This window comes from Entelurus aequoreus, linkage group LG09 (genome assembly GCF_033978785.1).
Source record: "Entelurus aequoreus isolate RoL-2023_Sb linkage group LG09, RoL_Eaeq_v1.1, whole genome shotgun sequence".
Classification (NCBI taxonomy): Eukaryota; Metazoa; Chordata; class Actinopteri; order Syngnathiformes; family Syngnathidae; genus Entelurus; species Entelurus aequoreus.
Genome location: NC_084739.1, coordinates 68,842,954 through 68,870,940, shown reverse-complemented (window position 1 = coordinate 68,870,940; position 27,987 = coordinate 68,842,954). Strand labels below are relative to the sequence as shown.

General features: G+C 40.9%; 1 protein-coding gene across 1 annotated transcript in view; it reads left to right on the top strand.

Moving 5' to 3' along the window:
- The window catches only part of LOC133657656 (glutamate receptor ionotropic, delta-1-like), a 1,080,304-nt gene that overhangs the window by 409,300 nt on the left and 643,017 nt on the right, over positions 1–27,987 (top strand). The window contains exon 4 of the mRNA XM_062059243.1: positions 20,630–20,835. Within this exon, the coding sequence (XP_061915227.1) occupies positions 20,630–20,835 (206 nt within the window). The remainder of the gene's footprint in view (positions 1–20,629; positions 20,836–27,987) is intronic.

The following is a 27,987-nucleotide window of genomic DNA, read 5'->3' as shown; positions in this document are numbered from 1 at the left end:
TCGTATTCTTTTCAGTGTTGTGGGGAAAAAAGCAATTGGACGCAAGTAGAGGCAGTTCTTCGCCTGATAATAACTTTCTTGGTTCCATATTGCCATACAAAACACCAGCAAACATGTCTGCTAATAGGTGCCATTTTGTGGTCCTCATACACACATCATAATAATACCGTATGTTGAAACACAGTACGTCTGACTATGGTAGTCATAATACCGTATGTTGAAGCACGGTACATCTGACTATGGTAGTCATAATACCGTATGTTGAAGCACGGTACGTCTGACTATGGTAGTCATAATACCGTATGTTGAAGCACGGTACGTCTGACTATGGTAGTCATAATACCGTATGTTGAAGCACAGTACGTCTGACTATGGTAGTCATAATACCGTATGTTGAAGCACGGTACGTCTGACTATGGTAGTCATAATACCGTATGTTGAAGCACGGTACGTCTGACTCTGGTAGTCATAATACCGTATGTTGAAACACAGTACGTCTGACTATGGTAGTCATAATACCGTATGTTGAAGCACGGTACGTCTGACTATGGTAGTCATAATGGCGTATGTTGAAGCACGGTACGTCTGACTATGGTAGTCATAATACCGTATGTTGAAGCACGGTACGTCTGACTATGGTAGTCATAATGGCGTATGTTGAAGCACGGTACGTCTGACTATGGTAGCCGTAATGCTCCGACAATCCATCAAGCTGTGCGACTTTGTAGTCATCAGTCCAGATTCTTATCTCCAAGCTTGTAAAGCTACAGAATGGATACAAACAAACTAACAAGAGCACTTACTCTGCTCTAATTGTAGCCAGGCTGCTTATTGACCTGAACCGCTAAGAGTGTGCGGCATTATTTGTGATAATAACAGTGATGATAGTAATAATATATTATTTTGTTCTTGCTCGTTCCGCCTCTCGCTTACCTTTCACTGCTTTGCTTCGTCATCTCGTCTTGTCTTCTCTCAACTTTTTGGAGACAAAGTCCTTCAAATCTGAACATGGAATTGATTTACTAGTCTTTTACTGCAATTGACAACATTTTCCGGACAAAAAGCTCGGCTTCGGGGGAAACTGTCTTTACGAGACCTTTGCGGCTGGATACATGATGGATGAAATATAACTGTAGATGTCAACATTGTGTACGTGCTGAAAGATTCATTTAGGATTGTTTATCAACATAAAACTATAGATGTCAACATTGTGTACGTGCTGAAAGATTCATTTAGGATTGTTTATCAACTTATAACTATAGATGTCAACATTGTGTATGTGCTGAAAGATTCATTTATGATTGTTTATCAACATATAACTATAGATGTCAACATTGTGTACGTGCTGAAAGATTAATTTAGTATTGTTTATCAAAATATAACTATAGATGTCAACATTGTGTACGTGCTGAAAGATTCATTTATGATTGTTTATCAAAATATAACTATAGATGTCAACATTGTGTACGTGCTGAAAGATTCATTTAGTATTGTTTATCAACATATAACTATAAATGTCAACATTGTGTATGTGCTGAAAGATTCATTTATGATTGTTTATCAAAATATAACTATAGATGTCAACATTGTGTACGTGCTGAAATATTCATTTATGATTGTTTATCAAAATATAACTATAGATGTCAACATTGTGTATGTGCTGAAAGATTCATTTAGTATTGTGTATGAAAATATAGCTATAGATGTCAACATTGTGTATGTGCTGAAAGATTCATTTATGATTGTTTATCAAAATATAACTATAGATGTCAACATTGTGTATGTGCTGAAAGATTTATTTAGGATTGTTTATCAAAATATAACTATAAATGTCAACATTGTGTATGTGCTGAAAGATTCATTTATGATTGTTTATCAAAATATAACTATAGATGTCAACATTGTGTACGTGCTGAAAGATTCATTTATGATTGTTTATCAAAATATAACTATAGATGTCAACATTGTGTACGTGCTGAAATATTCATTTATGAGTGTTTATCTAAATGTAACTATAAATGTCAACATTGTGTACGTGCTGAAAGATTCATTTATGATTGTTTATCAAAATATAACTATAAATGTCAACATTGTGTATGTGCTGAAAGATTAATTTATGATTGTTTATCAAAATATAACTATAGATGTCAACATTGTGTATGTGCTGAAAGATTCATTTATGATTGTTTATCAAAATATAACTATAGATGTCAACATTGTGTATGTGCTGAAAGATTAATTTATGATTGTTTATCAAAATATAACTATAGATGTCAACATTGTGTACGTGCTGAAAGATTCATTTATGATTGTTTATCAACATATAACTATAGATGTATTTGTTTCCGATGTATCTTCCACTGGGGACGAGTCAACTGTGCTATTACTGTCAGCTAGCATGATGTGCGTACAGTAAAAGTGTCCATGGTTGAACAGGAAGTTGATCTGTGTCTTGACAGTCGATAGCGATGCCGTAACAGCGGGACATTAGTCAGGCATTAGATGTGTGATTGATTAAAGTGCTTCGGGACGAGGCGCTGACTTCTGCTCGAGACGGCCATTTATAACAACAGCGACAAACTCAAAAGGAAATCTCCCGCCGCGCGGGTGAATTGTGGCCAAGGTTGCCGGCGGTGACGGATCGCTGGGACAACAAAATAAAAGGCTCTCCAGTTGACGAGAGCGCAGGCCTTCAAGAGTTCTTTTCTGCGCTTCACACTGACTTACTTGACTCCGTCTCCATCAAACCCCGCATGGAGTCTGGAGGGCCGCTGACTCACTACTCCCCTCATTTCATGGAAGCTCTGCTGTGACCTTCTGATCATTGGCTTTTCTTCTAATTAAGGAATTAGAGAAGATGAGAGTGTGAAGGAAGTGAATCACCACTAACATGAGGAACTATTATTAGCATTATTGGCAACCACTAGCATAATGAACTAACATTAGCATTATTGTCAACCACTAACATGAGGAATTAATATTAGCATTATTGTCAACCACTAACATAAGGAACTAACATTAGCATTATTGTCAACCACCAACATGAGAAACTAATATTAGCATTATTGTCAACCACTAACATAAGGAACTAGCATTAGCATTATTGTCAACCACCAACATGAGGAACTAATATTATCATTATTGGCAACCACCAACATGAGGAACTAATATTATCATCATGGCGACTACTAACATGAGGAACTAATATTATCATTATTGGCAACCACCAACATGAGGAACTAATATTAGCATTATTGGCAACCACTAACATGAGGAACTAATATTAGCATTATTGTCAACCACTAAGATAAGGAACTAACATTAGCATTATTGTCAACCACCAACATGAGAAACTAATATTAGCATTATTGTCAACCACTAACATAAGGAACTAACATTAGCATTATTGTCAACCACCAACATGAGGAACTAATATTATAATTATTGGCAACCACTAACATGAGGAACTAATATTAGCATTATTGTCAACCACTAACATGAGGAACTGATATTAGCATTATTGGCAACCACTAACATGAGGAACTAATATTAGCATTATTGCCAACCACTAACATGAGGAACTAATAGTATCATTATTGTCAACCACTAACATGATGAACTAATATTATCATCATTGGCAACCACTAACATGAGGAACTAATATTAGCATTATTGGCAACCAATTACATGAGGAACTAATATTAGCATTATTGGCAACCACCAACATGAGGAACTAATATTATCATTATTGGCGACTACTAACATGAGGAACTAATATTATCATTACTGGCAACCACTAACATGAGGAACTAATATTAGCATTATTGTCAACCACTAACATAAGGAACTAACATTAGCATTATTGTCAACCACCAACATGAGGAACTAATATTATCATTATTGGCAACCACTAACATGAGGAACTAATATTAGCATTATTGTCAACCACTAACATAAGGAACTGATATTAGCATTATTGGCAACCACTAACATGAGGAACTCATATTAGTATTATTGCCAACCCCTAACATGAAGAACTAATATTATCATTATTGGCAACCACTAACATGATGAACTAATATTATCATCATTGGCAACCACTAACATGAGGAACTAATATTAGCATTATTGGCAACCAATTACATGAGGAACTAATATTAGCATTATTGGCAACCACCAACATGAGGAACTCATATTATCATTATTGGCAACCACTAACATGAGGAACTAATATTACTATTATTGCCAACCACCAACATGAGGAACCAATATTATCATTATTGCCAACCACTAACATGAGGAACTAATATTAGCATTATTGTCAACCACTAACATAAGGAACTAACATTAGCATTATTGTCAACCACCAACATGAGAAACTAATATTAGCATTATTGTCAACCACTAACATAAGGAACTAACATTAGCATTATTGTCAACCACCAACATGAGGAACTAATATTATCATTATTGGCAACCACTAACATGAGGAACTAATATTAGCATTGTTGTCAACCACTAACATGAGGAACTGATATTAGCATTATTGGCAACCACCAACATGAAGAACTAATATTATCATCATAGCGACTACTAACATGAGGAACTAATATTATCATTATTGGCAACCACCAACATGAGGAACTAATATTATCATTATTGTCAACCACTAACATGAGGAACTAATATTAGCATTATTGTCAACCACTAACATAAGGAACTAACATTAGCATTATTGTCAACCACCAACATGAGAAACTAATATTAGCATTATTGTCAACCACTAACATAAGGAACTAACATTAGCATTATTGTCAACCACCAACATGAGGAACTAATATTATCATTATTGGCAACCACTAACATGAGGAACTAATATTAGCAATATTGTCAACCACTAACATGAGGAACTGATATTAGCATTATTGGCAACCACTAACATGAGGAACTAATATTAGCATTATTGCCAACCACTAACATGAGGAACTAATATTATCATTATTGGCAACCACTAACATGATGAACTAATATTATCATCATTGGCAACCACTAACATGAGGAACTAATATTAGAATTATTGGCAACCAATTACATGAGGAACTAATATTAGCATTATTGGCAACCACCAACATGAGGAACTAATATTATCATTATTGGCGACTACTAACACGAGGAACTAATATTATCATTATTGGCAACCACTAACATGAGGAACTAATATTAGCATTATTGGCAACCACTAACATGAGGAACTAATATTAGCATTATTGTCAACCACCAACATGAGGAACTAATATTAGCATTATTGTCAACCACCAACATGAGGAACTAATATTAGCATTATTGTCAACCACTAACATGAGGAACTAATATTAGCATTATTGTCAACCACTAACATGAGTAACTAATATTACTATTATTGCCAACCACCAACATGAGGAACTATTAGCATTATTGTCAACCACTAACATGAGTAACTAATATTATCATTATTGTCAACCACCAACATGAGGAACTAACATTAGCATTATTGTCAACCACCAACATGAGGAACTAATATTAGCATTATTGTCAACCACTAACATGAGGAACTAATATTAGCATTATTGTCAACCACCAACATGAGGAACTAATATTAGCATTATTGTCAACCACTAACATGAGGAACTAATATTACTATTATTGCCAACCACCAACATGAGGAACTATTAGCATTATTTTCAACCACTAACATGAGTAACTAATATTATCATTATTGGCAACCACTAACATGAGGAACTAATATTAGCATTATTGTCAACCACCAACATGAGTAACTAATATTAGCATTATTGTCAACCACTAACATGAGGAACTAACATTAGCATCATTGTCAACCACTAACATGAGTAACTAATATTAGCATTATTGTCAACCACTAACATGAGGAACTAACATTAGCATCATTGTCAACCACTAACATGAGGAACTAATATTAGCATTATTGTCAACCACTAACATGAGGAACTAACATTAGCATCATTGTCAACCACCAACATGAGGAACTAACATTAGCATTATTGTCAACCACCAACATGAGGAACTAATATTAGCATTATTGTCAACCACTAACATGAGGAACTAATATTAGCATTATTGTCAACCACTAACATGAGTAACTAATATTAGCATTATTGTCAACCACCAACATGAGGAACTAATATTAGCATTATTGTCAACCACTAACATGAGGAACTAATATTAGCATTATTGTCAACCACCAACATGAGTAACTAATATTAGCAATATTGTCAACCACTAACATGAGGAACTAACATTAGCATCATTGTCAACCACCAACATGAGGAACTAACATTAGCATTTTTGTCAACCACTACCATGAGGAACTAACATTAGCATCATTGTCAACCACCAACATGAGGAACTAACATTAGCATTATTGTCAACCACCAACATGAGTAACTAATATTACTATTATTGCCAACCACTAACATGAGTAACTAATATTACTATTATTGCCAACCACCAACATGAGGAACTATTAGCATTATTGTCAACCACTAACATGAGGAACTATTAGCATTATTGTCAACCACTAACATGAGTAACTAATATTACTATTATTGCCAACCACCAACATGAGGAACTATTAGCATTATTGTCAACCACTAACATGAGTAACTAATATTGTCATTATTGGCAACCACTAACATGAGGAACTAATATTATCATTATTGGCAACCACTAATATGAGGAACTAATATTAGCATTATTTTCAACCACCAACATGAGTAACTAATATAAGCATTATTGTCAACCACTAACATGAGGAACTAATATTAGCATTATTGTCAACCACTAACATGAGGAACTAACATTAGCATCATTGTCAACCACCAACATGAGGAACTAACATTAGCATTATTGTCAACCACCAACATGAGGAACTAATATTAGCATTATTGTCAACCACCAACATGAGGAACTAATATTAGCATTATTGCCAACCACTAACATGAGTAACTAATATTACTATTATTGCCAACCACCAACATGAGGAACTTTTAGCATTATTGTCAACCACTAACATGAGGAACTAACATTAGCATCATTGTCAACCACCAACATGAGGAACTAACATTAGCATTATTGTCAACCACCAACATGAGGAACTAATATTAGCATGATTGCCAACCACCAACATGAGGAACTATTAGCATTATTGTCAACCACTAACATGAGGAACTAACATTAGCATCATTGTCAACCACCAACATGAGGAACTAACATTAGCATGATTGTCAACCACCAACATGAGGAACTAATATTAGCATCATTGTCAACCACTAACATGAGTCACTAATATTACTATTATTGCCAACCACCAACATGAGGAACTATTAGCATTATTGTCAACCACTAACATGAGTAACTAATATTATCATTATTGGCAACCACTAACATGAGGAACTAATATTAGCATTATTGTCAACCACCATTATGAGTAACTAATATTAACATTATTGTCAACCACTAACATGAGGAACTAACATTAGCATTATTGTCAACCACTAACATGAGGAACTAAGATTAGCATTATTGTCAACCACTAACATGAGGAACTAATATTAGCATTATTGTCAACCACTAACATGAGGAACTAACATTAGCATCATTGTCAACCACCAACATGAGTAACTAATATTACTATTATTGCCAACCACCAACATGAGGAACTATTAGCATTATTGTCAACCACTAACATGAGTAACTAATATTACTATTATTGCCAACCACCAACATGAGGAACTATTAGCATTATTGTCAACCACTAACATGAGGAACTAATATTATCATTATTGGCAACCACCAACATGAGTAACTAATATTAGCATTATTGTCAACCACTAACATGAGGAACTAACATTAGCATTATTGTCAACCACTAACATGAGGAACTAATATTAGCATTATTGTCAACCACTAACATGAGGAACTAATATTAGCATTTTTGTCAACCACTAGCATGAGGAACTAACATTAGCATCATTGTCAACCACCAACATGAGGAACTAACATTAGCATTATTGTCAACCACCAACATGAGTAACTAATATTACTATTATTGCCAACCACTAACATGAGTAACTAATATTACTATTATTGCCAACCACCAACATGAGGAACTATTAGCATTATTGTCAACCACTAACATGAGGAACTAATATTACTATTATTGTCAACCACTAACATGAGGAACTAATATTAGCATTATTATAGTGCACTCATTCATTCATTAGTGCACATCTACACCCTAGATTAGTGCACTCTTTATTTCATTAGTGCATATCTACACCCTAGATTAGTGCACTCTTTATTTCATTAGTGCACATCTACACCCTAGATTAGTGCACTCATTCATTAGTGCACATCTACAACCTAGATTAGTGCACTCATTTATTAGTGCACATCTACACCTAGATTAGTGCACTCATGTATTAATGCACATCTACACCTCGATTATTGGACTCATTCATTAGTGCACATCTACACTTAGATTAGTGTACTTATCCATTAGTGCACACAACACCTACATTAGTGCACTCATTCATTAGTGCCTATCTACACCTAAATTAGTGCACTTATTCATTAGTGTACATAACACCTAGATTAGAGCACTTATTCATTAGTGCCTATCTACACCTAGGTTGGTGCACTCATTCATTAGTGCACATCTACACCCTAGATTAGTGCACTCATGTATTAGTGCACATCTACACCTATATTAGTGCACTCATTCATTAGTGCATATCTACACCTAGATTAGTGCACTCATTCAGTAGTGCCTATCTACACCTGGATTAGTGCACTTATTCATTAGTGCACATTTACACAATAAATTATTGCATTCATTCATTAGTGCACATCTACACCCTAGATCAGTGCACTCATTCATTAGTGCATATCTACACCTAGATTAGTGCACTTATTCATTAGTGCACATTTACACAATAAATTATTGCATTCATTCATTAGTGCACATCTACACCCTAGATTAGTGCACTCTTTCATTAGTGCACATCTACACCCTAGATTAGTGCACTATTTCATTAGTGCACATCTACACCCTAGATTAGTGCACTCTTTCATTAGTGCACATCTACACCCTAGATTAGTGCACTCTTTCATTAGGGCACATCTACACCCGAGGTTATTGCACTCATTCATTATCTTGTTTTCATTAGTGCACATCTACACCCTAGATTAGTGCACTCATTCATTAGCTTGTTTTCATTAGTGCACATCTACACCTAGAATAGTGCACTCATTCATTATTGCACATCCACACCTTAGATTAGTGCACTCATTCCTTACTGTACTTGTAATACTATGTGTTATTGTGTTTTTTATTATGATTGTTAGTTGTCTTTTGCATGGGAAGAACCTGTTTCATTAAAAAAAACATTTAAATAATAACATACTTTATCACTGAAGTAGAATTGCTATTATTATTACTATTATTAATACATTACTACTGTTATTAAATTGTTATCATTATTAATAATAGCAGTAGTCTTAGTGTTATTAGTATTGTCATCCTCACAGTTATAGATGCAATCATATATCTTTTCCAATTTTTGATTTTATTATGATTTATTTTAATTTAATTTTAATTTTAATTTTTTAAGATACTATTTATGATTTAATTTTGAAAATATTTAAGGCATTATTTCTCACTTGTTTGCCATATCAGGTATTTCACATGATCAGTCATTATTAAAAGTAGTAGTTGTATTACTTTTCTCATGGTTTTGTTATCAACATTATTTTGTATTACATCATTTCTTCTAGAAAGAACCTATTTTATTAAAAAAAAAAAATCCCATTTAATTATCCTCATTCATATATTGGAGTAGTGTTGGACTTGGTTGCTTGTATTATTGTTATTCCAACCATCCATTTTCTACCGCTTGTCCTTTTTATTATTAATAATTTTTAATATAAATTTGTATATGACTTATGCAGATCCCAAATACACATCAGCAGGCACCAGAAGATAAGAAAAGGTAATTTTGCATAAAATTGATAATATGTCTCTTAATCGATGCCATTTTTGGGTCCTTACACACACCATAATAATACCGTTATGTATGTTGAAGCACAGTACGTTTGACTATGGTAGTCGTAATGCTCTGACAATCCATCAAGCAGTGCGACTTCGTAGCTTACCAAAGTACTAAAACATTCTGACAGATGTTTCAGCGCCGTGTGTAATTTTCTATATTCTCAATGCAACGTCGTAGTTTTGGTGTTGCTTGCCTACGGGTAATTGCTAGCGTCATTTATTGAACAGGCGTTCACACCTGCAGTCCACATGTATCTCTTATGTGTGACTGCCATCTTACTGGTCACACTTATCATTACACCATGTACCAAATAAAATTGCTTCGAGGTCGGTAAGCACAAGCAGAACTAATACGTACATAAGGCGCGGCGAGTTATAAGGCGATTTTTGGGAAAATGAAAGGAATTTAAAGGCCTACTGAAAGCCACTACTAGCGACCACGCAGTCTGATAGTTTATATATCAATGATGAAATCTTAACATTGCAACACATGCCAATACTTATAAAGTGCCATTTTAAATTTCCCGCCAGACTTCCGGTTAAAAACGTTGTATTATGATGACGTATGCGTGTGACGTCACGAGGGCAAGGGAAGTATTCGGAGCCCGGATAATCCTATACAAAAAGCTCTGTTTTCATTTCATAATTCCACAGTATTCTGGACATCTGTGTTGGTGAATATTTTGCAATTTGTTTAATGAACAATGAAGACTGCAAAGAAGAAAGTTGTAGGTGGTAACGGTGTATTAGCGGCTGGCTGCAGCAACACAACAAGGATTACTTACTTGGATAGCAGACACCTAGCTGATGCTAGCCGCCAAACCCACGGATGAAGTCCTTCGTCGCGCCGTCGATCGCTGGAACGCAGGTGAGCACGGGTGTTGATGAGCAGATGAGGGCTGGCTGGCGTAGGTGGAGCGCTAATGTTTTTATCATAGCTCTGTGAGGTCCGGTTGCTAAGTTAGCCTTAGCGTCGTTAGCAACAGCATTGTTAAGCTTTACCAGGCTGAGAATTATTAACCGTGTAGTTACATGTACATGGTTTAATAGTATTGTTGATCTTCTGTCTATCCTTCCAGTCAGGGATTTAAAGGCCTACTGAAATGAATTTTTTTTATTTAAACGGGGATAGCAGATCTATTCTATGTGTCATACTTGATCATTTCGCGATATTGCCATATTTTTGCTGAAAGGATTTAGTATAGAACAACGACGATAAAGATTGCAACTTTTGGTATCTGATAAAAAAAAGGCTTGCCCCTACCGGAAGTAGCGTGACGTAGTCAGTTGAACATATACGCAAAGTTCCCTATTGTTTACAATGATGGCCGCATGAAGTGAGAGAGATTCGGACCGAGAAAGCGACAATTTCCCCATTAATTTGAGCGAGGATGAAAGATTTGTGGATGAGTAAAGTGCAAGTGAAGGACTAGTGGGGAGTTGAAGCTATTCAGATAGGGAAGATGCTGTAAGAGCCGGGGGTGACCTGATATTCAGCTGGGAATGACTACAACAGTAAATAAACACAAGACATATATATACTCTATTAGCCACAACACAACCAGGCTTATATTTAATATGCCACAAATTAATCCTGCATAATAACACCTGCGTGTTTGTTATGCTAGCTCCTAGCTCCTCTGCTAGCTCCTAGCTCCATAGAACACGCCAATACAATTCAAACACCTGATCAACACACACAATCACTCAGCCCAAAAGACCGTTCACCTAACCCAAGGTTCATAAAGCTTATATATTTTTAAAAAGTTACGTACGTGACGCGCACGTAGGTACGGTATGTGTTATGCTAGCTCCTCTGCTAGCTCCTAGCTCCATAGAACACGCCAATACAATTCAAACACATGATCAACACACACAATCACTCAGCCCAAAAGACCGTTCACCTAATCCAAGGTTCATAAAGCTTATATATTTTTAAAAAGTTACGTACGTGACGCGCACGTAGGTACGGTATGTGTTATGCTAGCTCCTCTGCTAGCTCCTAGCTCCATAGAACACGCCAATACAATTCAAACACATGATCAACACACACAATCACTCAGCCCAAAAGACCGTTCACCTAATCCAAGGTTCATAAAGCTTATATATTTTTAAAAAGTTACGTACGTGACGCGCACGTAGGTACGGTACGTGTTATGCTAGCTCCTCTGCTAGCTCCTAGCTCCATAGAACACGCCAATACAATTCAAACACATGATCAACACACACAATCACTCAGCCCAAAAGACCGTTCACCTAACCCAAGGTTCATAAAGCTTATATATTTTAAAAAAGTTACGTACATACGCAAAAAAAAGCCAAAGCTGCATACTCACAGTAGCACGTCTGCGTCTTTGTCATCCAAATCAAAGTAATCCTGGTAAGAGTCTGTGTTGTCCCAGTTCTCTACAGGCGTCTGTGTATCCAAATCAAAAGTCCTCCTGGTTAGAGTCTCTGTTATCCGAGTTCTTCCATCTTGACTGCATCTTTCGGGAATGTAAACAAAGAAGCGCCGGCTGTGTACTGTTGTGGCTGACTACGTTCGAAAAATACGTCCATTTCGCACCGACAACTTTCTTCTTTGCTTGCTTGGCTTCCTTCTCCATAATGCAATGAACATGATTGAAACAGATTCACGAACACAGATGTCCAGAATACTGTGGAATTATGAAATGAAAACAGAGCTTTTTCGTATCGACTTCAATGTGGAAGGCATACCCGTGTTCGCCGGGCTACGTCACGCGCATACGTCATCCTCAGAGGCGTTTCGAACCGGAAGTTTAGCGGCAAATTTAAAATGTCACTTTATAAGTTAACCCGGCCGTATTGGCATGTGTTATAATGTTAAGATTTCATCATTGATATATAAACTATCAGACTGCGTGGTCGGTAGTAGTGGCTTTCAGTAGGCCTTTATGTATGCTGTTTCTATCTGCATTTGAGAACGATGCTATCACGTTAGCTCTGTAGCTAAGTGTGTCACCGATGTATTGTCGTGGGGATAAAAGTCACTGTGAATGTCCATTTCGCGTGCTCGACTCTCATTTTCAAGAGGATATAGTATCCCAGGTGGTTTGAAATACTAATCCGTGATCCACAATAGAAAAAGGAGATAGTGTGGAATCCAATGAGCCAGCTTGTACCTAAGTTACGGTCAGAGCGAAAAAAGATACGTCCTGCACCGCCTCTAGTCCTTCACTCTAACGTTCCTCATCCACAAATCTTTCATCCTCGCTCAAATTAATGGGGTAATCGTCGCTTTGTCGCTCCGAATCTCTCTCGCTCCATTGTAAACAAAGGAAAATTGTGAGGAATACTAGCTCCTGTGACGTCACGCTACTTCCGGTACAGGCAAGGCTTTTTTTTTTATCAGCGAGCAAAAGTTGCGAACTTTATCGTCGATTTTCTCTACTAAATCCTTTCAGCAAAAATATGGCAATATCGAGAAATGATCACGTATGACACATAGAATGGATCTGCTATCCCCGTTTAAATAAAAAAAAATCATTTCAGTAGGCCTTATAGTCCGAAAAATACAGCACTAAAAATGCCCAATGCTATATGTGCACATTTACAGTACATGTACTGTATATGTTGTGGAAAAATGCCACACGAGTAAATTATTCCTGCGTGTGTGCGAGTGCGAGATGAAGAGTCCAAGCAGCCGCCGAGTCTCCGGACGTCACACATGCTGGCAGAGGAGGGCGGAGGTCAGCTTTGGCTACGCTCTCCCTCACATTCACACTTGAAGAGTGTTGGATGCATGTTGTCCGACTGTGGGAGGGTGCGGACAACACCCGCAGGAACACGGCGGAGCCTCCAAGTGACCTCCAAGTGCTAAACGCATCCATAGCCGCCAATGCGGGTGCTCAATTTGGAAAGTTAACTTCAGGGCTGCAGGGATTTATCGATGAATTCTATTAGAAAAAGGCTTTGGTTTACAATATATTCCGTTGCTTGGATTCATCTTTTAAAGGGAACTTAGACTTGGACTTATCATCCATCCATCCATCCATCCATCCATCCATCTTCTTCCGCTTATCCCTACTTAGGCAGTAGCCTAAGTAGGGAAGCCCAGACTTTCCTCTTCCCAGCCACTTCGTCCAGCTCTTCCCGGGGGGATCCCGAGGCGTTCCCAAGCCAGAAACATAGTGTCAGGTTCAAACACTGATGACATCTATTAAACAAGACAAAAGGCAATGAATCAAACAGAGACAGAATTCAATTTGGACTCAATTGAGGAGAAACATGGCCACTGTACTCTCTGCACAGTCCTGCACCACGCTCTGACAAAGAAGGTTTTCGTCTTCTCTTTTATTTGGATGTTCAATGTTTACGCAACAACACATTTCTCAACAGGAAGGGGGAGTATGTAAACAGTCCTTGCGTTCGGTCACATTGAAGACAAAAGAAGAAGATCCCCCTGGCTTGGGCTTGTCCTGGATTCAGCTTGATCAGGTTTTCGAGGACAATGGATGACCTCTTCCCGTCTGTTTCTATCGTACACAGCGGAATTTTCCAAGCGTTTGGCTTGGTGCAACAGAGACAGCTTCTTGTCTGTTCATTGGAAACTCAGAATGGAAAGTTTTTATGATAACTTACACACAATTATTCCAACACATAGTCTACCCAATGTGTCCTGGGTCTTCCCCTTGGCCTCCTACCGGTCGGACGTGCCCTAAACACCTCCCTTGGGAGGCGTTCGGGTGGCATCCTGACCAGATGCCCGAACCACCTCATCTGGCTCCTCTCCATGTGGAGGAGCAGCGGCTTTACTTTGAGCTCCCCCCGGATGGCAGAGCTTCTCACCCTATCTCTAAGGGAGAGACCCGCCACCCGGCGGAGGAAACTCATTTCGGCCACTTGTACCCGTGATCTTGTCCTTTTGGTCATAACCCAAAGCTCATGACCATAGGTGAGGATGGTAACGTAGATCGACCGGTAAATTGAGAGCTTTGCCTTCTTTTGAGAGTTGCCTTCGGTGACTCCTCAAAGATGGACGCTTTTGACCGTCCTTTTTTTTTCAAAAAGCACCTGGGTCGAACTTTTGAGATCGGCCTCAGTCCACAAAGACATTCCAACATCTCACCCAAGTTAATTGGGCATACATGCACGCACACGCCCCTCCCCAAATCAACGCCTTCACCACTGCTTAATTCCTCCGGGGTTGTGGGGGCTGAGTAGCGCTTTAATAGCGGCAGCCAGCCTCCAGGGTCCCAACTCCCCCCTCCTCTGTTGCGAGTTGTTGTGATTACATGTACCATGTTTAGGTGTGCCATGCTATGTGAGGTTTTTTTCCCTCAAACTCAGTCTGGACCACTCCTGAGGGTCCAGCCTCAGACTGATATTTTTTTTTACTCTTCCCCCTTTCCCAATGTCACCTTTTCCCCACCTTTCTAAGGAGCGCTGTAAGTGGCTGATCCGTTGGCGGTCCCGTCTTGTCCCCCTGTAACGTATGTCTGCTCTTAGCGGGATTGTGCCGAAATTAAATTTCAGTTCTTATGTGTCTTGTACATGTTAAGAATGGACAAAATAAAGCTGCTGTCTGTCTTCCGGCTCAGCTCCTTCTTCACCACAACGGATCGATACAGCGTCCGCATTACCGAAGACGCCGCACCGATCCGCCTGTATTATTTCATGTTTTGTTTGTACACAGCTAGCCAGACAGAGTATGTACTGTAGTTGTGATAACACACACGACATGTATCATGATCGATATTGAAGTGATTCACTCCATGGTCAGTTGTACGTCCGGTTCTACCTGCTTCTGGTTCCTGTCTTTGGCTCATTTTTTGCTAAGCTTTAGCGTAGCTTCCCGTGCCATGTTGTATTTTGGCTGGACTATAGAAAGCGAATCACCTTCCTTACCTGCACCGTGCTTCCGGACGTCCATCTGCATCTCGGGGAAACAATCAGAGCATTTCCATGCGAGCCGGACCTAACGGGGTCTGCACAGGCCGCAGACCGCGTGGAATAAAACTGTAAATAAAGAATGCCCGGGGGAGTTAATAACTCCCGTAAAGTTTGTCCATTTGGGCAAATGCTGTGCAGCGATAATCGCCTCATTTGTCACATGACATTTGATGTGATGCTCTGCATAAGCGAGATGTGTTTTAGTGGACGTCTCATCCTCACCATGAATCATCCTCTGGCCACATTTCACTCCGGCAGACCAGTGTTGATGAAGTCGCAAATCATATTCACACTTTGTCAAAGAGTCTTCAAGCTAATGTCTGCTGCATTCAAAGTAGCACACACACACTTGTATTTCTACCCTTCTTGAGACGTCAACAAGGAAAAGTACCTTCCATATGAGGACCGGTGAACAAGTCAGGACCAAAATCATGGCCCCTATACGGAAAACCACTGCATCTAATAGAGAGCCAAATACTAGAGTCTGTGAACATTGCTCCAAAGTCAGGATTTTTTTTCTGTTGATTTAATGTGCATACAAAAGTAAACACTGACAGGTGCAAAGGCAGCATTATATGATAAAACAAGACGGCAGCTAAAGAAGGACTTCCCTATTCATCCCCGAAAAAACCCGAACAGGTGAACAGCTGATTCGACCACTTCCGGTGCTGATGTAAAACAACCCGTATGTGAGCACAGGGTGAACAAATACACTACGCTACTAAGACTATAGTGGCCATTAACAGTTAGCTTCTACAGCTGGGTTGCCCAAAGTCAATCAATCAATCAATCAATCAAAGTTGATTTATATAGCCCTAAATCACGAGTGTCTCAAAGGGCTGCCCAAGCAACAAGGAAGTGTGGCACAGGGGCCATCTGTGGTCCGGGACTCCTTTGTCATCGGCCTTAAGCACATCTCAGTGGCCTAGTGGTTAGAGTGTCCGCCCTGAGATCGGTAGGTTGGAGTTCAAATCCCAGCCGAGTCATACAAAAGACTATAAAAATGGGACCCATAACCTCAGCATCAAAGGGTTGGAGTTGGGGGTTAAATCACCAAAATGATTCCCGGGCGCGGCGCCGCTGCTGCCCACTGCTCCCCTTTAGAGTGGCCGCCCTGAGATCGGTAGGTTGGAGTTCAAATCCTAGCCGAGTCATACCAAAGACTATAAAAATGGGACCCATAACCTCCCTGCTTGGCACTCAGCAACAAAGGGTTGGAGTTGGGGGTTAAATCACCAAAATGATTCCCGGGCACGGCGCCGCTGCTGCCCACTGCTCCCCAAGGGGATGGGACAAATGCAGAGGACAAATTTCACCACATCTAGTGTGTGTGTGACAATCATTGGTACTTTAATCTTTAATCTTAATCTTAAATTACCAAAAACAAAAAATAGAGATCTCATTTGCACCCCCTGGTGGTGAAATTTATCAAAATGAGGGTGGTCCCAAAAAGGAGGGATTTTTTTCAAATTGACTGTGTCGGTTTTAAAAGTGCTCCCCCTCTGGTCAACATATGAAATAACAAGTGTGTGTAAAAAAAATTGGAAGCGCTCCCCCTCTGGTCAACATATGAAATAACAAGTGTGTGCAAGAAATTGAAATGTGCCCTGTTAGGCCAAAACTACTACTTTTTTGTTTTAATATGTATATCGAGACATACTGTAATAACCCAAAGTAAATAATTAACGTTAAAAAACAATTACAAACAAAAAATAATTTAAAAAAATAATTAAGATTACCTTTTTTATATTTGCATAGTATGTATACATTATTGATGTTGTAAATACAAATCTTTATATATCTAGAAATGGTGGTCCTAAAAAAGTCTGCATTTTTCGGAGGTCTCAAGAAGGTAACAAATACAAGATTGTGTGTGTGTGTGTGTGTGTGTGTGTGTGTGTGTGTGTGTGTGTGTGTGTGTGTGTGTGTGTGTGTGTGTGTGTGTGTGTGTGTGTGTGTGTGTGTGTGTGTGTGTGTGTGTGTGTGTGTGTGTGTGTGTGTGTGTGTGTGCGTGCTGTAAGGGGCTAGCATAGCTTTAGAGTTGACAAATGACATAAATTCTTGTTTGGTTCTGCGTATTAAGAAAATGTTTGTTCTGAAGAGAATACAGCAGTGAAAATAGAGTAATAGCAAAAAAATAAATGTTTGAATTAATCGCGATTTTTATTCGTAATCGAAAAAGATACAAACATTTTTGGTTTTTTTGTTTTTTGTTTTTTAATCTGTCCTGTCCAGAAGTGTTGGATACTTCTCTTGTTGCCTTATTTGTATTTGACTTTACTAAATATCATTTGATTCATCTTTTTTTATTTTATTTTAAGTATTATGGAAATTTATCAGTGTTTATCTATTTTATGGAGGAACAAAGTTCATCATAGAACTGGTACTTAATGTTATTTTAAAAAATATTGATTTTAAATCGAGAATCTTGTCGAATCGGGTTTTACTGAAAATACATTTTGTTGTACTTTTGAGAATAAAATTCCATTCCATCACGCAGAACTCGTAGCGGACTCCGCCAGACTCCCTAACTAATATTAAACATTGTCCCTGCCAACCATGCAAGTATGCCTGATTAATAAAACACTCGAATGTACACTTTTCAAATTGTGCAAGCTCAATAGATTTGCCATAAACATGTTACTGATTAGCATTAGCGATTTCACATGGCGATTTCAACGCCGCCGAATGCAGTAATGAGAACTACAACTCTGATCAAACAGCCGGTGTGTAATAAATACAGCACTCACTATTTCAACACTTGCTAACAAAATAATGAATAGCAAAGACTACTTCCTGACGAGGCAACACACGCTAGCATGTACACTGCTAACATCTTGGAATTGCAACTGCATGCAAAGTCTACTGTATAATACTTGCAAATGAGAAGTGTAAGAAATACGACAAATGGTTGTCATCAGTTATCATCATCGGTAAATATCAAATGAGATTGCATTATTAAACAAATTAACATTGATAACGCACACAAGTACCGGTATCGATTCCCAGTTACCGGGAGTTGGTACTGTATCGGTTCAAATGTGAAGGGTACTTATCCCTAATCACACTTGTCCGTGTTGTCCTCGGGGTGGCATCCCATCCTTTCAAAAAGCCAAAGAAAAAGGCAAATACTCATGTGGATCTGATTCATTTCTGGCTCTAGGGCTATCATCACACGTGTCCTTGTGAAATAATAATAATAAATGTTATTTGTAAAATCACTTTACATTGAGCAAACAACCTCAAAGTGCTACAGTGCATTTAAAAAACTAAAAAACAAAAACAAAACAACGCTAAAACCACAAATAGCTGCCCCCAACAAGTAAAATAAATAGTAAAAAAATGAAAACTAGAACATCCTAATAGCTTAAGCTAGCACACATATATCTAAAAAAAAGGCTTTTTTTAAAAGAAGGGTTTTTAAGCCTTTTTTAAAAGCATCCACAGTCTGTGGTGCCCTCAGGTGGTCAGGGAGAGCGTTCCACAGACTGGGAGCGGCGGAGCAGAAAGCCCCGTCTCCCATAGTTCGGAGCTTTGTCCTCGGAGCGTTGTTGTCCCTGTGGTGCCCCCACCCTAAAAAAAAAAGCCAAAGAAAAAGCCAAACAGAGGCCTCAGACGACTCGTCGACATCGTGATTGACCATTCGGTTTGACTTTTACGACATATTTTCCAGAATAGTTTCGGTTTAACCGCCAATCGAGCGATGATTGCTAGGTCCTTGCATTGTCCGCACATTTAAAAGCCAGTTAAAACGTCTCATTGCGCTAAAGTTGAACGTGTGTGTGGGGGAGGGGGGGGGGGGGGGGGAGAAGCATGGCTGGCCTTAGTAGGATGTTGATATTGTGTACTCTTCCACGTCATGGCCGCCTGCAGGTTGACCTGCCGCTGACCTGAGGGAACACAAAGAGGATGTGGTGTTTTTTTTTGGTCACACTTCGGATGAAAGCCTTTTGGAGTCGTCTCTAAAATTACCGCGCAGGCGTCATTCATTAGGCTTCATTTGCATATTCTTTGCTTTAAACGCCATCTCCCGACACGTGGGGGGGGGTGGGGGGGGGAATTACATTTGGCCTGGCAGGGATTTATCCGCCTGACCTTTGCAATTATGAGCAGGCTTTCTCCGTCTTATTGATCGGGCTCCCACAATGAGAATAAATGACATTTAACAAGTAAAAGTTGAAGGCTAATGAAGCCTGGTGGTGGGGAGGAGGGCACCATACGCCGCACAGTAAACGTGATCCCGCATGAATACACAAATGTCCTTTTGTAGCAATCTGTCCTGTCAGCCACTCAGACAAATCATGATGTTGATGTAACTAATCTATTTGCCGTACACTTTTGCTACTTGTCTTATTTGTGCAAAAGCAGTAAAGTTGTCAGGTTGTGTAAATGCTAAATAAAAAGAGACTACAACAAATCCTTTTCAACTTATATTCAATTGATTAGACTGCAAAGACAAGATATTTCATGTTCACACTGAGAAACGTTGTTGGTTGGGTCCCAGACTAGGCTCCTATGGGTGGTAGGGATCAGTCTGGGGTCAGGAAAAAAACAATTAATAAAGGTTGTAATAATTGTGTTGTCCACTAGATATCCGTGGTCTGCAGAGCTTCATGGACCAGGCTTCCCGCCTGGGCCTGGACGTGTCCCTGCAGCGGGTGGACCGCAACGTCAGCCGGGTCTTCACCGACCTTTTCAACACGCTGAGGACCGAGGAGCTCAACCGGTACCGGGACACGCTGCGGCGGGCCGTGCTGCTCATGAGCCCCCGGGGAGCACAGGTGTTCATCCACCAGGTAGGACACCTCCTCCTTGTGGACTTTGTCCTGTGGTCATGGACATAGATTGTCTATTTAGCAGATGAGCCATCAGTCAAAGATTGTCTCCTCGATCACGTCCTGATGCTTCATCAGCTCTGTTTGTTCAAGCAATGCCTGCAAAATGCCAAGAGGTGACGCAATATCCAGGCTAACTTCTGACACCACAACCAGGATAACAAAGGCACCAAATCCAGGCTAACTTCTGACACCACAACCAGGCTAACAATGACACCACAACCAGGCTAACAATGACAACACAACCAGGCTAACTTCTGACACCACAACCAGGCTAACTTCTGACACCACAACCAGGCTAACAATGACACCAAATCCAGGCTAACTTCTGACACCACAACCAGGATAACAAAGACACCACAACCAGGCTAACAAAGGCACCAAATCCAGGCTAACTTCTGACACCACAACCGGGCTAACAATGACACCACAACCAGGCTAACAACGACAACACAACCAGGCTAACTTCTGACACCACAACCAGGCTAACTTCTGACACCACAACCAGGCTAACAATGACACCAAATCCAGGCTAACTTCTGACACCACAACCAGAATAACAAAGACACCACAACCAGGCTAACAATGACACCAAATCCAGGCTAACTTCTGACACCAAATCCAGGCTAGCTTCTGACACCAAATCCAGGCTAACTTCTGACACCACAACAAGACTAACAAAGACACCACAACAAGACTAAAAAGACACCACAACCAGGCTAACTTCTGACACCACAACCAGGCTAACTTCTGACACCACAACCAGGCTAACTTCAGACACCACAACCAGGCTAACTTCTGACACCACAACCAGGCTAACTTCTGACACCACAACCAGGCTAACTTCAGACACCACAACCAGGCTAACTTCTGACACCACAACCAGGCTAACTTCAGACACCACAACCAGGCTAACTTCTGACAACACAACCAGGCTAACAAAGACACCACAACCAGGCTAACTTCTGACACCACAACCAGGCTAACTTCTGACACCACAACCAGGCTAACAATGACACCAAATCCAGGCTAACTTCTGACACCACAACCAGAATAACAAAGACACCACAACCAGGCTAACAATGACACCAAATCCAGGCTAACTTCTGACACCAAATCCAGGCTAACTTCTGACACCAAATCCAGGCTAACTTCTGACACCACAACAAGACTAACAAAGACACCACAACAAGACTAAAAAGACACCACAACCAGGCTAACTTCTGACACCACAACCAGGCTAACTTCTGACACCACAACCAGGCTAACTTCAGACACCACAACCAGGCTAACTTCTGACACCACAACCAGGCTAACTTCAGAAACCACAACCAGGCTAACTTCTGACAACACAACCAGGCTAACAAAGACACCACAACCAGGCTAACTTCTGACACCACAACCAGGCTAACAAAGACACCAAATCCAGGCTAACTTCTGACACCACAACCAGGCTAACTTCTGACACCACAACCAGGCTAACAAAGACACCACAACCAGGCTAACAATGACACCACAACCAGGCTAACTTCTGACACCACAACCAGGCTAACAATGACACAAAATCCAGGCTAACTTTTGACGCCACAGCCAGACTAACAAAGACACCACAACCAGGGTAACAAAGACACCAAATTCAGGCTAACTTCTGACACCACAACCAGGCTAACAATGACAACACATTCAGGCTAACTTCTGACACCACAACCAGGCTAACAATGACACCACAACCAGGCTAACAATGACAACACAACCAGGCTAACTTCTGACACCACAACCAGGCTAACTTCTGACACCACAACCAGGCTAACAATGACACCAAATCCAGGCTAACTTCTGACACCACAACCAGAATAACAAAGACACCACAACCAGGCTAACTTCTGACACCAAATCCAGGCTAACTTCTGACACCAAATCCAGGCTAACTTCTGACACCAAATCCAGGCTAACTTCTGACACCACAACAAGACTAACAAAGACACCACAACAAGACTAAAAAGACACCACAACCAGGCTAACTTCTGACACCACTACCAGGCTAACTTCTGACACCACAACCAGGCTAACTTCAGACACCACAACCAGGCTAACTTCTGACACCAAAACCAGGTTAACTTCTGACACCAAAACCAGGTTAACTTCAGACACCACAACCAGGCTAACTTCTGACACCACAACCAGGCTAACAAAGACACCACAACCAGGCTAACTTCTGACACCACAACCAGGCTAACTTCTGACACCAAATCCAGGCTAACTTCTGACACCACAACCAGGCTAACTTCTGACACCACAACCAGGCTAACAAAGACACCATAACCAGGCTAACAATGACACCACAACCAGGCTAACTTCTGACACCACAACCAGGCTAACAATGACACCAAATCCAGGCTAACTTCTGATGCCACAGCCAGACTAACAAAGACACCACAACCAGGCTAACAATGACACCACAACCAGGCTAACAATGACAACACAACCAGGCTAACTTCTGACACCACAGCCAGGCTAACTTCTGACACCACAACCAGGCTAACAATGACACCAAATCCAGGCTAACTTCTGACACCACAACCAGAATAACAAAGACACCACAACCAGGCTAACTTCTGACACCAAATCCAGGCTAACTTCTGACACCAAATCCAGGCTAACTTCTGACACCAAATCCAGGCTAACTTCTGACACCACAACAAGACTAACAAAGACACCACAACAAGACTAACAAAGACACCACAACCAGGCTAACTTCTGACAACACATCCAGGCTAACTTCTGACACCACAACCAGGCTAACTTCTGACAACACATCCAGGCTAACTTCTGACAACACAGCCAGGCTAACAATGACAACACAACCAGGCTAACTTCTGACACCACAACCAGGCTAACAATGACACCAAATCCAGGATAACTTCTGACACCACAACCAGAATAACAAAGACACAACAACTAGGCTAACTTCTGAAACCACAACCAGGCTAACAATGACAACACAACCAGGCTAACTTCTGACACCACAACCAGGCTAACTTCTGACACCACAACCAGGCTAACAATGACACCAAATCCAGGCTAACTTCTGACACCACAACCAGAATAACAAAGACACCACAACCAGGCGAACTTCTGACACCAAATCCAGGCTAACTTCTGACACCACAACCAGGCTAACTTCAGACACCACAACCAGGCTAACTTCAGACACCACAACCAGGCTAACTTCTGACACCACAACCAGGCTAACTTCAGACACCACAACCAGGCTAACTTCTGACACCACAACCAGGCTAACTTCTGACACCACAACCAGGCTAACTTCTGACACCACAACCATGCTAACAAAGACACCAAATCCAGGCTAACTTCTGACACCACAACCAGGCCAACTTCTGACACCACAACCAGGCTAACAAAGACACCACAACCAGGCTAACAATGACACCACAACCAGGCTAACAATGACACCAAATCCAGGCTAACTTCTGACACCACAGCCAGACTAACAAAGACACCACAACCAGAGTAACAAAGACACCAAATTCAGGCTAACTTCTGACACCACAACCAGGCTAACAATGACAACACATCCAGGCTAACTTCTGACACCACAACCAGGCTAACAATGACACCACAACCGGGCTAACAATGACAACACAACCAGGCTAACTTCTGACACCACAACCAGGCTAACTTCTGACACCACAACCAGGCTAACAATGACACCAAATCCAGGCTAACTTCTGACACCACAACCAGAATAACAAAGACACCACAACCAGGCTAACTTCTGACACCAAATCCAGGCTAACTTCTGACACCAAATCCAGGCTAACTTCTGACATCACAACCAGGCTAACTTCTGACACCACAACCAGGCTAACAATGACACCAAATCCAGGCTAACTTCTGACACCACAACCAGAATAACAAAGACACCACAACCAGGCTAACTTCTGACACCAAATCCAGGCTAACTTCTGACACCAAATCCAGGCTAACTTCTGACACCACAACAAGACTAACAAAGACACCACAACAAGACTAAAAAGACACCACAACCAGGCTAACTTCTGACACCACAACCAGGCTAACTTCTGACACCACAACCAGGCTAACTTCTGACACCACAACCAGGCTAACTTCTGACACCACAACCAGGCTAACTTCTGACACCACAACCAGGCTAACTTCAGACACCACAACCAGGCTAACTTCTGACACCACAACCAGGCTAACAAAGACACCACAACCAGGCTAACAATGACAACACAGCCAGGCTAACTTCTGACACCACAACCAGGCTAACTTCTGACACCACAACCAGGCTAACAATGACACCAAATCCAGGCTAACTTCTGACACCACAACCAGGCTAACTTCAGACACCACAACCAGGCTAACAATGCCATCAAATCCAGGCTAACTTCTGACACCAAATCCAGGCTAACTTCTGACACCAAATCCAGGCTAACTTCTGACACCACAACAAGACTAACAAAGACACCACAACAAGACTAACTTCAGACACCACAACCAGGCTAACTTCTGACACCACAAACAGGCTAACTTCTGACACCACAACCAGGCTAACTTCAGACACCACAACCAGGCTAACTTCTGACACCACAACCAGGCTAACTTCTGACACCACAACCAGGCTAACAAAGACACCACAACCAGGCTAACTTCTGACACCACAACCAGGCTAACAAAGACACCAAATCCAGGCTAACTTCTGACACCACAACCAGGCTAACAAAGACACCACAACCAGGCTAACAATGACACCACAACCAGGCTAACTTCTGACACCACAACCAGGCTAACAATGACACCAAATCCAGGCTAACTTCTGACGCCACAGCCAGACTAACAAAGACACCACAACCAGGGTAACAAAGACACCAAATTCAGGCTAACTTCTGACAACACAACCAGGCTAACAATGACAACACATTCAGGCTAACTTCTGACACCACAACCAGGCTAACAATGACACCACAACCAGGCTAACAATGCGACACAACCAGAATAACAAAGACACCACAACCAGGCTAACTTCTGACACCAAATCCAGGCTAACTTCTGACACCAAATCCAGGCTAACTTCTGACACCACAACAAGACTAACAAAGACACCACAACAAGACTAACAAAGACACCACAACCAGGCTAACTTCTGACAACACAACCAGGCTAACTTCTGACAACACATCCAGGCTAACTTCTGACACCACAACCAGGCTAACTTCTGACAACACATCCAGGCTAACAATGACAACACAACCAGGCTAACTTCTGACACCACAACCAGGCTAACTTCTGACACCACAACCAGGCTAACAATGACACCAAATCCAGGCTAACTTCTGACACCACAACCAGAATAACAAAGACACAACAACTAGGCTAACTTCTGAAACCACAACCAGGCTAACAATGACACCACAACCAGGCTAACAATGACAACACAACCAGGCTAACTTCTGACACCACAACCAGGCTAACTTCTGACACCACAACCAGGCTAACAATGACACCAAATCCAGGCTAACTTCTGACACCACAACCAGAATAACAAAGACACCACAACCAGGCGAACTTCTGACACCAAATCCAGGCTAACTTCTGACACCACAACCAGGCTAACTTCAGACACCACAACCAGGCTAACAATGACAACACAACCAGGCTAACTTCTGACACCACAACCAGGCTAACTTCTGACACCACAACCAGGCTAACAATGACACCAAATCCAGGCTAACTTCTGACACCACAACCAGAATAACAAAGACACCACAACCAGGCTAACTTCTGACACCAAATCCAGGCTAACTTCTGACACCAAATCCAGGCTAACTTCTGACACCAAATCCAGGCTAACTTCTGACACCACAACAAGACTAACAAAGACACCACAACAAGACTAACAAAGACACCACAACCAGGCTAACTTCTGACAACACATCCAGGCTAACTTCTGACACCACAACCAGGCTAACTTCTGACAACACATCCAGGCTAACTTCTGACAACACAACCAGGCTAACAATGACAACACAACCAGGCTAACTTCTGACACCACAACCAGGCTAACTTCTGACACCACAACCAGGCTAACAATGACACCAAATCCAGGCTAACTTCTGACACCACAACCAGAATAACAAAGACACAACAACTAGGCTAACTTCTGAAACCACAACCAGGCTAACAATGACACCACAACCAGGCTAACAATGAAAACACAACCAGGCTAACTTCTAACACCACAACCAGGCTAACTTCTGACACCACAACCAGGCTAACATTGACACCAAATCCAGGCTAACTTCTGACACCACAACCAGAATAACAAAGACACCACAACCAGGCGAACTTCTGACACCAAATCCAGGCTAACTTCTGACACCACAACCAGGCTAACTTCAGACACCACAACCAGGCTAACAATGACAACACAACCAGGCTAACTTCTGACACCACAACCAGGCTAACTTCTGACACCACAACCAGGCTAACAATGACACCAAATCCAGGCTAACTTCTGACACCACAACCAGAATAACAAAGACACCACAACCAGGCTAACTTCTGACACCAAATCCAGGCTAACTTCTGACACCAAATCCAGGCTAACTTCTGACACCAAATCCAGGCTAACTTCTGACACCACAACAAGACTAACAAAGACACCACAACAAGACTAACAAAGACACCACAACCAGGCTAACTTCTGACAACACATCCAGGCTAACTTCTGACACCACAACCAGGCTAACTTCTGACAACACATCCAGGCTAACTTCTGACAACACAACCAGGCTAACAATGACAACACAACCAGGCTAACTTCTGACACCAAATCCAGGCTAACTTCTGACACCACAACCAGAATAACAAAGACACAACAACTAGGCTAACTTCTGAACCCACAACCAGGCTAACAATGACACCACAACCAGGCTAACAATGACAACACAACCAGGCTAACTTCTGACACCACAACCAGGCTAACTTCTGACACCACAACCAGGCTAACAATGACACCAAATCCAGGCTAACTTCTGACACCACAACCAGAATAACAAAGACACCACA